The 14,929-nt window shown below is 43.6% G+C and overlaps 1 protein-coding gene across 2 annotated transcripts in view; it reads left to right on the top strand.

Annotated features, from left to right (window-relative positions):
- CHST11 (carbohydrate sulfotransferase 11) overlaps nucleotides 1-14,929 on the top strand; it is a 254,702-nt gene that overhangs the window by 88,785 nt on the left and 150,988 nt on the right. For both annotated transcript variants that reach the window (XM_090043187.1, XM_090043186.1), the window contains exon 2: nucleotides 13,065-13,150. In XM_090043187.1, coding sequence (XP_089899313.1) covers nucleotides 13,065-13,150 — 86 coding nt within the window. The remainder of the gene's footprint in view (nucleotides 1-13,064; nucleotides 13,151-14,929) is intronic.

Below are 14,929 nucleotides of genomic sequence, written 5' to 3'. Positions count from 1 at the left end.
TGAAAGGTTGCTTTAAAAAAAAAAAAGGTAGGACAGTAATTTAGTCAGAAATATGTGTATTTATATTTTGCAGACTAAGAATGAATAATTTTAGCCTAAAATTCATCAACTGAATAAATCAAACCATGAAGTTCAAATGTCACTAAATGCTGTTTTTTATAAGGTTGTGCATGAAGCATCCACATTTATTGTAGGAAGAATAATATAAAGCTATGGTATGTAAGCAGTAGATTAATGTGCAGTAACAACATTTATGCAGTCTGTTACATTGTTTGAAGTCCCTGTTGCAAAATAAACAGGTAAACTATGTAGCATCCATAACTCAATACATTTGTAAAAAGGTCCTGGAAATTTTAACAAGTCTGAGATAAAGGGGATCTTCTGTATTATGCTTATTTGTAAGTTTCTGAAAGTTCTTCTGTCTTAACTAGAGTGAAGTCTTACAGAACAAACTGATATGCTTTGTGAATGATTAGAAATTACTTTTTTTGTGGGAGCAGAGGGCAGTGGTGGCTTAGGGCAGGTTCATTTGGCTTGATTTTTAAATATTTATTTGAGAGACAGCTGGTATATGCAAAGCTGTCCAAAGTGAAGCCTGTTCAGCCCACAGGGCTCCAAGAAAGGCTGAAAAAAGTCCAGTTCTTATGGGTTTCACTTGTGTAGTTTCAAACTTCCTGGGTGTCACAAATGCAGAGTGCTGCAAAACTAAGCCCTGTTGTTGTTATGTTTTATGCTGGGAAACTGGCTTATTCCTGAATATGTACTGAAAACCATTCATAGTGACATTTGGTTGTAAGGTAGAGTTTTTCAGTACGGTTTCAAGAGAATGATTTGAAATGTGTGGGAGGTGTGGGCGATCAGTGCCTCCGAGAGCATCTTGCTACTTCTATTTCAGTAGCTGAATGCATATTTCAGTGCATCGCCTTGCTCACCGAGCTTCAAAATTTTTACCTTGACTAGTTCAAGGCCACAGCGGAAATCTGTAGCAGAGCATGGATTCAAATCCAGGTCCACATATATTAACCATAAAAACATCCTTCTTCCCTGGCCCAGCATTGCATCACAAATTCATTTTCACTTAAATTTAAAAAATAATCAACAAATATGGATTGTAAAACTGAAAATTTCAGCTCCCTTAACCACTTAAGTGCTACTATCTATTTCACACTAAGTTGACAAGTCTGTTCAGTTTTTCCCCCAGACTGATGGAGATTGTATAATCCAGATCCTTGGCTTCCAGGACTAGGGTCCTAACCTTCCTGCTGTTTTCCATTGGTTAGTGACTGTCCTACACAATTACATTTAACATTGGCAGTGAAACATATGGATTTAAAGCATCAGTGCTAATTAGCAGAACATATTTTTTTCATATACTTCTGGATTAAAGCAGCAGAGGTAGTTAGGAAGAGCACATACTTGTTACTGAATAAAAAGGAAATGCAGTCAACTTTCAGTATTTGCTGGAGAACTCAGTACAGTAAAGAAATACCTTCAAATTGCCTTTAATATTTTTACCCCTTTAAAACTGATTGCATGCAACTCTACATAGTGAAAAGGCGCCCATTGTCATCAGTAGCCCTTGGCTCAGGCCCCTTCTCATGATGTGCTAGCTGATCAAGGATTCATCGTTGTGGTACATTTAGTAATTTTTCCCTCAACAAGATAGTAATATGTATTCAGTTCAGATGTAATAAGCAAATGAATTATGTATATCAGTGTTAAGCAATGCTGTATTAGGGCATTTTGCTGTTGTACTTTGAACCAGTTTAATGAAAAATTAAATATTAATATTTCTTTAGACAGAACTTTTTTGGATGTTTGTAATAAGCAGCAGTTAATATAAAGGACGGTGCCTACAAGCAACTTACTTGCATTGGTTTTGCTTCGTGTTGCTGACAGAGTAATTAGAATAGCACAAACAATGTAAATTAAACATTGCTGAGTATCAAAAAGTCTTTAGACAGTAATCTGAGAATTCTTACTCTTACAGAAATCTTGGTAAATTGGCGTGTTTAACATTTTTTACTTTATTGGATAATGGTACCAAGAGTCTCCTGAATAAGAGCTCACCATTTCAAATGTCAATTTTTATTATTTCTTTAATGATAGAAATAACAATTATTTTGTGCATTTATTTTGCTAGAGTATTTTCCTGTCATCTGACTTTGATGCATGATTCTCTTCATCCATCTCTCTGACATTTTATAAGGAGCATGGAGCTTGTTTTACGTTGCTCTCTACTTCATCTCTCTCCATGACTCTTCACTTAAATTTTAGTTCTCCTTTCCCTTGTTTGTTTGTTTGTTTGTTTGTTCTTCCAGTTACTGGTATAGATTGAGCAAGAACTCTGGAGTCTCGAGCCTTCGGTCCTTCAGGGAAGGAAGTCCCCTTCTAGAAAGACCCTACCATGTATACATCTCTGCTGCCTTTTCTAAAATTTGTAAAACTGCATTTTTTTTATTTGGTTTTACTGTTGGATTTTTCTCATGGTTGTTTGTATTGTGGAAGCATCTAAGAGCTCCATTCGCATATTAGGACTGTGTGTTGTTAGAGCTTCTAGCAAAACAAAAAGACTGTCCCAGCAATGAAAAAGCTTACGGTGCTTTTGTATGAATAATTTTAGTCTCTTGACTATTTTTTGTAGCTAGGATGCAGAAAATAAAATTACTTCTTATATCAACTTTGCCATTTCCTGCCACCCTCCCACCCTAGTTACCTAGCGGTCCAGGAATCCTAGCTCTTTTAGAACAACTTGGATGCATCATGTGTGGAGGTGACACAGGTAGTGCATTAAACAACGCATTCTATGCCATTTTATACCACATTTAATGCCCTTTTAGGCTAGGGACAGACATTGCACATAAACCAGTTTAAGTGATCAAAAACTGGTTTAAACCTGTAACAGAAAAGATGTTCAGTACACATAAACCAGTTTGAAAATGGCTGAAACCAGTTTAAGATAAACCTGGTTGAACGTAGTATCAGACTTCACTGATATGGGTCAAACCAGTTTGCAATGTCTGTCCTAGATTCCTTCCTTGTTTAAGTTAAACCAGACTCTCCCAGCATCCTGGCATGCTCTCTGGGCTGGGAGGGGTTTCTGCTCCACAGCAGGGCTGGCCCTCCCCTCTGCTCCCTTGCTGCAGCTCGGGCAGAGACTGTAGGTGTCTGCCTGACTTCCTTCTTCTGCTCCCTTCCACCTCACCACTCCCTGTTAAGCAGGGATCCCCGTCCCCTCTGCCTTACATAGACACCTCTCAGCATTAGCTAGTAGACCACATGCTGGCTTCATCCCTGCTGTGGGAGACAGGACAAAAGCAGAATCAACAGGTAGCTGGTAATAGCCCTCTGTTTTCTTAATGTTACAATAAACACTGAGTTAGGGCTGATTAATACTGTGTTATCAATTCCCTGCTGGGCTGGGTAGAAAGTGGGGGGACCTCTCCCTAATCAGAGCTTCCTGCTGGGGCCTGGCCATGCCCCCCTCAGCTCAGCGCTGCAGAATGGAAAGGAGAGCTGCTCTAGCGCCCACCTCCTACCCCGGCTTCTAGCCTGAGTCACTGAAGGCATGTGCTTGCCTGTCTGCGATGTGTCTATGTAGTTACAAATTGATTCAGCCTAGCCAGGTTAGACTAACCTGCAAATATTGGATCAATTCAGGCTCAGGCTTTTTGAGTGTCTGTCCCTAGTCTTACTGAGAGAATGAATACAGGGCCAAGAAAAATGTTCCCATCATAACCTGAGCAGGAGATGCTGGAAAAAGCATTAGCAACAGGACCACAGAAGAAAGTCTAAGGACTAGAGCTGACCTATAAAATACGTTTGGCATATCAAAGCACACAACTGTCTTCCTAATTCTGCTTTCCAATATATCTTGAGGAACACTACATTTTATTCATATAGTTGTTGTGTGCATCTCTGGTAAAATTTCTTCTTTTAAGACTAACATGCCTGAATATAGTTCCTTGGAAACTGTAAATTGTTATGTTGTCATATTAATTTATTTGATTAGTATAATTAATCTGAAATAATTTAAGGATGGTATTATATAAGGGTCATTATTGTATCCTCAGGTTTCAACTTGGAGCAGGATTGTTTATCAGTCTGAGATTGCATTTCATGCCTAGCTGGTTTGCTCTCCAAACTTGCAACTACTCTAATTAATAGTGATTAAACAGATTTTAATGTGCCAGGCCAAGACCACATTTTGGACAAATTGGTCCTGAAGACAGGAACAAGGCCAGGTTCTGATAATGTTTATATTTGTACTTAAGTATCCAACTAACAACTTATTTGATTGCTCTTGGTCCTAGTTAAATTGACAGGATTACTGCTTGTACCTTAATTACAAGAGATTAACACTACAGTGGTATCATTTGAGGCACACTCCTGCGAGGTCAGTTGGTTCACACACTAGTATACAGGAGCATGATCTTTTAATAGGATCACTGAGTCATGCCTTTGCAATACTTGCTAGTAGTTGCGTTGGGGCCAAATCCTAAAATAGGGTGGGTGGTGTCGAGTACTGCTGAATTTCCCTCATTTTTTGGTTCTGAGGCTTTTAGTTTGGTCCCAATGTTAACTGTATTGTCATGATTCAGTGAAGCACTTTTACCTCAGTGAAACTCAGGGACTTTCTCATAGTGCCTTGAACATGGATATATTTAAATACCTGATTACAGGTAAACACATGCGTCACTGTGTCGTGCTGATCAGATTATGAACTTTGCACTAGTTTGTTGCGGTAGTTCATCTGGAGCTTGATGTTAAACTATGACTGCTTTAACATGCTGTATAAACTAATGCTTTTGTGTGCTCGGAAGAGTCAGTTAGAAATTTATTCGAGTCATAGATTGGCAAAACAATATTCAGACTAATATAATGTGAGGATCTTGGCTATGAGCCTTATAAAACTAGTGTAAAATGTTCAGTCTTTTCTTGGGCTAGTACCTTTTCAATGGCAAGTGGTATTTTTGTCTTTATTTAATACAGTCTGTTTTTTCCAGCCAGGGTGCCATGGTACTCTGGATTCCCTTGAGATCCTTTCAGGAGTCCTGTGAGGTGCCATGCAATGTTAGTATTGTTTGGTGTGCAAACATGATTTACAAGATAAACCCAATGATTTCCAAGAATTCCTAATATTAAAAAATGCTGACCTGTTATGTGGTCTTTCTGAGTTCTTTGCAATAGAAATATTGCACTATTACCTTTCCATAGTCACAAAATGAGTGAAAAGTAAGAGTGACATTTTCTGAAGGGTGTCTTGTTTAAAATGGTTGAGAACGACTGATCTAGCATGAGAGTATCCTTAAAGTCTGTATCTGCAAGAACTGTTGCTGCTTTCAAATGGAAACCTCCCACTGTAAACGAAGTTCTAGACCAGGGGTTTTCAACTTTTTTTGACAAGTGTATGTGCCTCTTGTGTCTCAAAGTTTCAGCTCATGTACCTCTTTATATATTTTTTTCTTATTTTTAATGTTACCATTAAGAGAGAGGGAAAGAGCTTGGGGGAGGGAGAGGCATATTGAGGCCCCAGCGGTGAGGGAGGGAGTGGGGCTAGGGCAGGGGCGGGGTGCGGAACAGAGCTGCGAGTGGCTCATTCAGAGGGCGTGGCAGGGGCACAGCTCCCACTGCTGCATGCACCCCAGGAGGACATGTGGCCGTGTGCCCCCCAGATCTGTGTGTAGGGTGAGGGTGGGCTGCCACTGCAGGCTGGGTCCGGGGCAGCACTGGGCTCTTTCTGGTGTGGGGCTGGGCACTGGGGAGGGGGTTATGGGGTGGCTGCACCCGTTCCTCTTCCCACCCCCCATAGTCTCCCTCCCAGTGCTACCACCACCCACCCCAAGTGCAGCCTGCTCTACCCCATGTGCAGATCCAGGGGCACATGCCTCCCTATGCCTTTCTGGGGTGTGTGCAGTGGCGGGAGCCACCCGCCACTCTCCGTGCCTTCTGAACGAGCCACAGCTCCGTCCTGCGCCCTACCCCAGCGGGGCAGCATCTGCCCCAGCCCCACTCCCTCCATCACCGCTCGAGGCTCAATCTGGCCCCCCTCCCCCCACACCCTTCCATCACAACAGACTTACCAGCCGGACCCACCTGCTTTCCAGGTTGCGCAACTGGCTACCTGCATGCTGTGCTGCAGCTGTGCGCATGCACAGGGGATTTATTGGCCACATCAGCCAAAAAAAAGGCTGATTGCTAATACAGTTACTTTTCCTTATATCAGTGCTGATCTGATATGGGACTAATGTATTGGTGCACCTCTAAAACAGGAATTTGTTCTCATACATTCTGCATACCCCTATGACCTTTATAAGTACCTCTAGGGGTACGCGTATCCCCAGTTGACAACCACTGTAATAGACCAGTGTTTCCCAATATTTTTCATCCCATGGCACCTAAATAAAAAAGCACCACAGCACACTGGATGCGGAGCAGGGGGGAAGGAGGTGGTGCCTGGCCAGCCACACAGTATTTTGGGCTGGAGCCATGCCTCCTGCCTGGTTGGAGCCACACTCCCGGCCTGTCTGTGTCCACAGTGACAGCAGGCGGGGGGCATGGCTCCAGCCCAAAATGCCACGGCACACCAGTTGGGAAATGCTGTTTTAGACAGATATCTGCAATATTAGTGAAAGAACTGGATAAATTTAAGGGCTGGGTTTGCATTTCCACTGAGGCCTCTTTATACTGCTGTGATAATGAAAAAGTTCTTAAAATCAGTGTACTTGTAATTTACATCTACTTTAGGGTCTCCTTCATTGTGTAAAGGATCCCATTGTAAATGAGATTCAAACCTGAAGAGATCACACCACCCATAACAAATTAAAAGAAACTAAAATGTTCTCCAGAGAGGTGTATATAGGATATGTCAAACCATATTGTACTAATTAGTTAGTCCATGGATGCATTAAGCTGGTAACAGATGGCAAGTTTGTTTTGGGAGATGATAGGTAAACTTTGGGTAAATTATGTTTGTACATATTTTCAATTTTGTTTTGCCATGTTCTTGCTCCAAATACAGGTCTTATGGATAAAAGGCATATTTAAAATATCTTTAAATCCAAGACCCCTCCCATCTTGCCAGAGCTCAATTTGGACGTTTGACAAAGGCCGAAAATGGAAAACATACATGCACAAACTCCTGTAGAAAATTTGCAGTACTTTGGGATTCCTTCCTCCTTGTAGTAGAAATGGCTCCTTTTTCTTCTTTCTGTAGTCATGGTCTCTTTTATTTTTCAGCTAGAGAATCTATTGCTGTAGAGGGAATGGCTTAGTCAGATGCCAAAGATGAATCCCAAACCTGATATTTCCAAGGTGTGCACAAACAGAAATGCTCTAAGACAGGGTAGGTGGCACCTTATAGACTGACTCCTTCAGGGAGTAATGAGCTTTTGTAGATTACAGCCTGATTCATCGCATTTTATGACTATTTTTGTGGAAACTAGAGGTCTCTTTTGTTATCCTTTAAATAAAGAGGATGGGGAAAGGGGAAGGAAAGGATAAGGGGAGGGACCTGCTGAGAGGAGAAGGTGGGTTGACGGGATCAAAAGGGATAAACAAAGCAGTTAACCCATTAGGGGACATAGACTACCTTGTATAACTCCTAGGTAATGGGATATCTTTTATATTTAAATGACTTTATTCCTTCTTATTAAGTACTGCTACTGTCTGCAAGTCTGTTCATAGCATCTGATGAAGAAGGCTATAGCCTATGAAAGCTCATGCCTCTGAAGGAGTTGGTCTATAAGGTGCCACCCTGCCCTGCCTTCTGCCTAACTTCAAACTAACACAGCTAACTACCTCTCTCCAGAGACACTATAGAAACCTAATTAAACATAAATGAATCCTGTTACTGAATCAGACTCACAGGAAGGCTGGCCCCGTTTTAAGCTGCTACATTGCTGTGCTAACTCTGCAACCTCTTTTTAAAGACTTCATAGGGAAAAACCAACAATTAAATAAAATTGGGAACCATAAAATAAAGATTTAATGGTTTCTACAGTTCACATCCCACATTTAGCTTTTAGTGGGGAGTGAAGGTTTTTGTTTGTTTTGTTTATGTCTGAGAATCAAATCTTGTCATTGTGCAAATAATTTTAGGCTTTATGATTGCTAGTGCCTTCTGTAAAATGTTGCCACTTTGCTCTCTGCCTGCTAAGTGAACCAGGGAGAGCTAGTTTACATTTATGTGTTTTACTGTTTACCATATTTAATGAAACTGAAATGTGAAGTAATAAATGAAGGAATAGCACACTGGAATTATTCTTTTTATCCCATGAGACCACTTGGAACAAAGAATCAGTGTTTTGGATGCTGGTTAATCAAAATACAATGACTTGGCTGCATTGAAACATTACCTTCCACTTCTTCCCCTACTTAAGTATTTTTAAATATAAATGGAGGCAGTTCAGTGGGATTATGTGAAGGCTGTGCATTGTGTTGTGTGTTGCATGGTTGAGGTCAGGGTCACCTGTGGCTGTCCAGGGCAATAATCAGATGATTGTTGGGCTGTGGCCTGGACAGGCCTGGGTCTGATTTCGGACCCAGGGCTGTCTGGGACAGGGCCAATAATCAGATGATTGTCCCCCTGCTAGGAGTCTCTGATCGATTTTGTACCTGCATTTGCCAACTCCTGGGTATGAGTTTTAAAATGCCCAGCAAGGGAAACCCTTCAGCTCCAACCACTAGAAGCCTCTGATTTTCATCCCCTGCCTCCCTCCCCACAAACCAAAGGCAACCCTGGGCTCTACTGGAGAACCGGGGCTGTCCTGAGGACAGTGTTGTTTACAGAGTTCCTGGGCAATTGCTAGATTGTGGGAGACCAGGGTTGTCCACGTGTAGTAGCTTTTTAATTTATGCCACATGTTAATAGTGTTATAAATGTAACGTGTAAAAGAGCCTTTGGTCTCAGTACAGTGCAAAAAGTTTATTTAAACCCCAAACAAGCTTCAGTTTGTTATTTAATATCATTTAAAAAATATGGAAAATTAAAAAATTTTCACCATTCAAACTGCAAACACGGAAGAATTGTATGTTACAAATCAGCCCAAGAATAAAATTGAACAGAATTAGGCTCTGATAAAACTGGAAGAGACTGATCTATTTTCAAAGTCCAAGTTAAAAGAGATGGGGAAATACAGACAGAAATTATGAAAAGTCGCATTCTAAGAAATGTGTTGGATTTTGAAGCATCTACAATATTATTGCACATAACATTTGTTTTCAACTATGACAACATTAAATATTTTTAAAATGCATAGCAGCCTAAAAATGGAGTGATTCCAGTATATCTTTATGATTTAAAGTGTTCCAAAATGAATTGGCTATTTAAGCAAGTTACTTTAAAATTATACCTGTAGTAACATCCAGTATTTCAGTTGTGGAAAAAAATATCCAAACATTTAGCTGTGTTTATTTACTAGACACCTGCATCTGTCTTACTACTATAAGTGCACTGATATATCAGTCCATATTGAATCAGCACCAATAAAAGGAAAACTTACAACATGGCATTTGGCTTTTTTTGGCCAGTGTAGCTGATCAGTGTCACCAATTTAAATGCTGCGTGCGTGTGCATGTGCATGTGCATGGCTAGAAATGCAGCCCAGCAGGTTGGAGAGCAGTATCCGGCCAGTAAGTCTGGGGTGGGAGAGATCCAGGCCCCCACGGTGATGGGGGAGTGGGTCAGGGGCAGGTGCTGCCCAGCTGTGTTGGGGCTCGGAGTGGGATGGAGACATGGGTGGCTCGTTCAGGAGGCAAAGAGAGGGGACAGTTCCCACCACTGTGCACACCCCCAGGGGAGACATGGGGGGGCATGTGTGGGGAAGCGGGGCAGGGCAGTGCTTGGGGCAGGCAGAGGTAGCACTGGGAGGGGGGCCTATGAGGTGAGGTTATAGCCACCCCAAAATTCCCCATAGCTTCCCTGCCTACTCTGAGCATAGGCCCAGCCCAGCCCCTTCCATGTAGAGGTCAGTGCACTCCCTGGCCCTGAGCCTACAGCAGGTAGCCCACCCTTGCTCCATGCACAAATCCAGGGGGCAAAGGACCCCCATACCTCGCCTCCCTGTTACCCCACCCCAGACTTACCGGCTGGATGCTACTTTCCAAATGTTGGGCTGCATATTGGCTATCATATCAGTATTGGCTGATTATGGCTGGTTAATAATCTGCCACTGGTAGCTAAAATAAATAAATAAATAAATAAAAAGATCTACTGATGCACCCCTACTTATTAGAAAATCCACAGTACCTTTTTGTGCTCAGAGGAAAATCAACATGCTACTTCATTAGATAATTGCCTTCTAATCTAATATGAAGTTGGGGGAAGGAGTCTATTTTGTTTCAAGACTGAAATTGTGTATACTACTCTACTCCTGTATAGACTCTTGTGCTGTTCATGCAGTTAGAGATATTCATTATGATTATGTATTAAATACTAGCTCCATTCACTGAAAAAAATTCCAGTACTGTATTCAATAATTATTGCCCAAATGTCTGCAGTATGATTATTGTGAGCTGTGTTGTTTTGGGTCATTACTATAATGTACATTGGTCTCTTTTTATGAAAGGGAATATATTATATTATTCCTAACAAGCCTGACTAGTTCTCATTGTTGGGCTCTGTGAAGTTCATATCCTTTTCCACATAAGTCCCATTGTAATCTGATTTTTTTTTTTTTTTTTTTTTTTTGGCATGTTCACAATGAGGACTTGGGTATGTTCTTGATTCCATAAATGACAAGGCTTTACTGATTTTCAAGGGGTCCAAGCATGGATACAAAGCTTCCCCTGAGCACATCAACCGCAAGGTTGGACATGCAGGTCTACTTTACTGCCCTGGCTGCATGGCCAGGACCCGAGTTAACCTCCCCTAGAAGCTAATTCAGTTAGTCTATAAGATGCATCTCTGCAATTCCCTCTAGAAGCTCCTATAACTAGGACCCGGGTTTTCCGTTCTCCAAAACAACACAGCAAAACCTGGATATTCTCTTTAATGGAGAAAAATGCAGAAAATGGTGGGTTTCCCCTTGCAGGCTGGCAGAGTTCTGGCCTGAAAGGGGGTGAGGGGAGTGGGACAAGGGTGATCAGCAGGGGGTGCCCTGTACATGTGTGCACATACACATGTGCATGGCAACTGAGCAGCTCCCCACAAGTAAGTCTGGTGGGGGTGGGGAGGGTGTTGGGCAGGTTGGGGGCTGCTGCCCAGCGTGGGTAGTGTGGGGCTTGGAGCCCAGGGCTGGAATGCACAGCTGCAGGGCCCAGGCAGAGAGCAGGACTGGGCTGTGGGTGGCTCCCCTGGGGGGAGCATGCCTCCCAGATTGGTGGTGGTGGGTGCAGGCTGCCCACTGCAAGCTTGGGCTCCTTGCCCTGCTGCTCTCCCCCAGGGCCTCCACAGCCTGCTGGGCAGGACCCAATTTGGCAGGGAAGCTCAGCGCTGCCACAGTAAGCCCTGTGGCACCATGGTGAGGCACCCTCTGCCCACCCAACAGCAGCAGGGGTGGTGGCACAGAACTGTGCCCCTTGCTGCTGCCAGGCAGGAAGGGGGTGCCTCACTATGGTGGCACAGGACTTGTGGCAGTGGCACCGAGTGTCCCTAGTGGGCCCTGCTTTTCCCTGCTATGTCAGGTCTTGCCTGCTGGGCTGTGGAGGACCCGGGGGGGGAAGTCAGCAGGGCAGTGAGCCTGAGCCAGCAGCAGGCAGCCTGCATCTGCCTCTTCCCCCCCTGGCCCCCGCAATGGGCTCTGCTGTGGCCTTGCCACCCATGGGGAAGTGGGAGCTGGGCTCCACGCTTTGCTCTCTCATAGCAGCCACTACCTCCCATGAGTGGCAGCTGGGGCTTGGGCTTAGCTACAGGAGGCAAGGACTGCAGATCCCAGGTCCCTGGCCCCATAGGCCTGGCAGCTGGGTTTGGGATGGGAGGAGTGAGGGGTACTGATAGAGCCCAGGGGACTATGGGTGGGGAGTGAGGGGCAATGGCATAGGCAGGACGCTGGCATATCAGAGCTGCTGAGTGCCACAAAGCAGTAGGTGGTGGGAGACAGCTGGAGCTGGAGCTGTATCCTGATAAGCAAAGGGGGCAGGGGGAGCTCTGATTTTTCCCTAATAAATGTAAAAGCGAATGCCAAAACGTATAGGTATTTAGAATTTATTTTATTATAGTGATTAAAGCACTGGTAGACTTCTGAATTCCTTTAAAATTGTAAATATATCAATAAAATATTGTGTTCAAAGTGGCCTTTCATTTTAACAACGTATATTTTGGAGGGTTTTAATTGGATAACTTGTGATTTTTAAACAGAGAAAACCCATGATCCCTGCTTATAACATGAGAACCATCACGATTTGACTTTATAACTAACTCGCTGATCAGGTCTTGGATGAAGCCTCTATCTGAAAACTGGCCTACTTGCAATTGCAGAAACATAGTATTTATTGGTTGTGGCTGTCGGACTGGAACAGTCTAAAAAAACTGATCAAGCATTCCGAGTACATAGCTGATATCCAGTGTGCGAGGGTATGACACTGCACATGTTATGCTTTAGTGCAGTGAGGGGAAACTGAAGTTTTAGGCCAAAAATCTGCAAATCCAGTTGCTTAATATCAGGAACTGGGCTTAGTCCAGGTTTAGGCATCCACTTGGACATGGCCTGATTTTTTTCAGAAGTGTTGAGCATGGTCAGCAAGCTGGTGCTATGAGATCAGTGGGAGATGCAGGTGCTTGGGTCTTTTTGAAAATCGGAACACTTCCTGTTTAGATGCCTATATTATAGATGTTTGTCAAAAAATCTAAACCCCAAAGTGGGCTGACGTCTTTTGGTAGGGACAGAAGGAGAGGTGCCATGTTCTGGTGGGTACAAGCTCAGAATATACTAAAGGCACTCTGCTCTTAGACTTTTTCTTACAGGAGGTGATGTGGATGTTTGAAAAAGTAGAAAATGGTTTATAAAATTCCTGAGTATTTCTGGAAATCCCAATCCTCACTGTATGCATTCTGTGTTATTGTCATCTTATTTTCTAAATACTCCTTTGCTAACCTGTGTTAATTTCAATTTTCCCCCCTGTAGTAATGCGTAGGAATCCATTTGGAATGGACATTTGTTGTCGGAAGGGGTCGAGAAGTCCTCTACAGGAACTGTACAATCCCACCCAGGTGAGTGTCCTGAGGTTACAGTCTAACTTTACAGCTCATCCTACAAATGCAGCCTGTATTAAATAGTAAAGATTTTTTCTTTACTTCTTGTGCTTGTAATTATAATCACCTTCATTGTGGGGATTTGATCCTGCAAGCTGCAGAACTAAGTCCATTTGAGCTATAGAATGAAGGATCAGATTTTTAATGGCACTTAAGAGCCTAATGATGCAGCTGTCTAAGCATTTATCTGCTTCTTTAGATGCCCAAATACCCCTACAATCTGTCCCTCAGTCTTCAACAGGAATATCTTATGGACATGCAGGGGGATGCATAACCTACATAAAAATGTGGGTTATAATAACACAACAAATAATGCTTCCATTTTGGGATTAGCATGTTGAACGGGGGTGGGAAAAATATGGCATGCAGTCTGGATCTGGCCTGCCAAGGGATTTTATCTGGCTTATAACCAGTCCCCTCAGTGCAGGGGGCAGCCCAGGCTGTGGCACGTGTAGCTGGGCCCACCGCTCCCAGGCACGCAGTGGGGCTGGGGCAGTGCAGTGGCAGGACTTAGCTTCCTGGCAGACCTGGTGGCAGTGGCAGAGGCTCCTTTGGGTTGCCACTGCCAGTGTTGCTACTGTGACCGGACCCGTCTTGCTGGCCAGGCACCCTAGCCTGTCCACCCTATCCAGGGGCACCGGATGGGGTGGATGAGCGAGGTGTCCATGGACACCAGCGTGGGGCCCCTGCCAGGAGGGCACACTTAACCAGGTGGGTGGAATGGGGCCGTAGGTGAGCAGGGTGTAGCATCTGGGAGCAGGGTGGGTGGGCAGGCCCAGGACCAGGATTGTGGGTTGGTGACAGCACAGACGTGCTCTCTCCCCATGTCCCCACCCTGCTGCATTGTGTTGGCCTCCTCTGCACCTCTCTCCCCTTCTCTGCCCTCCCCCTCCCCCCCCAGCCTGCAGCAGCTCACTAAAATTTCCTAAGTGGTCCTCCAGCCCAAATAATTGCCCATCCCTGATGTAGATGGACTTTTAATTTTCCCAGCTTACTTTCCAGTCAAGTCTTGTTGTTGATATGAAGTCCAGACATGCCTAATAATTTATACTATTACTCTTTTTATCATAACTAGGTCTACTGATTTGTCAGTAAAACTGTTTGTGGGGAGAGGTCTTTATCAGTGTGAGCATAGGAAGGACAGTGTGATCCTTGTAGTATTTAGAGTAAAAGAAGTTATCTGAATTTTAGGTCTGTTTGTTGTTGTTGCTTAGGGTACATGCAGATGTAACCCCAGTTAGGTGAACTACAGTGTAACATCAATCTAAGTGATGGTCTGTACAGATGCTAAGGTAGATTAGATTACGTAAAAAATGGCTGGCCCAATGTAACTTAGTTCACCTGAGGATGTGAAAAGAATTAGATCGAAAATAGGTTACCCTGATCTAACAACCAACTGTATGGTCAGAGCACAGCCCCTAGGGCTGTGTTTTTCAACCCCGCCTATTTTAGCTCCCTCAGCCTCTGATGGACAATCCCCCTCCCCCTTGGGCCCTGCACCCCAATCGCAACAACTCCCTTGAAGCAAGCTGTATGATCATAGATCAGGTACTGCAAATGTGTGTACATACCCTCAGTTTTTCCCATATGGGTACTCAGTTGACATAATCGAGTACTGCACTTCCTGTTGATAGCAGAGAGGAAGTGCTGCCATTGAAACAGAATGTCTGCTGGCGGCTAAATGTATTTAGTCAGGTTTTAACAGCTGCCTATTATATGCTTATACCTCAATGAACA

This window comes from Crocodylus siamensis, chromosome 4, assembly GCF_052110815.1.
Source record: "Crocodylus siamensis isolate JL-2025a chromosome 4, ASM5211081v1, whole genome shotgun sequence".
NCBI lineage: Eukaryota > Metazoa > Chordata > Crocodylia > Crocodylidae > Crocodylus > Crocodylus siamensis.
This window is presented reverse-complemented; position numbering and strand designations above follow the sequence as displayed.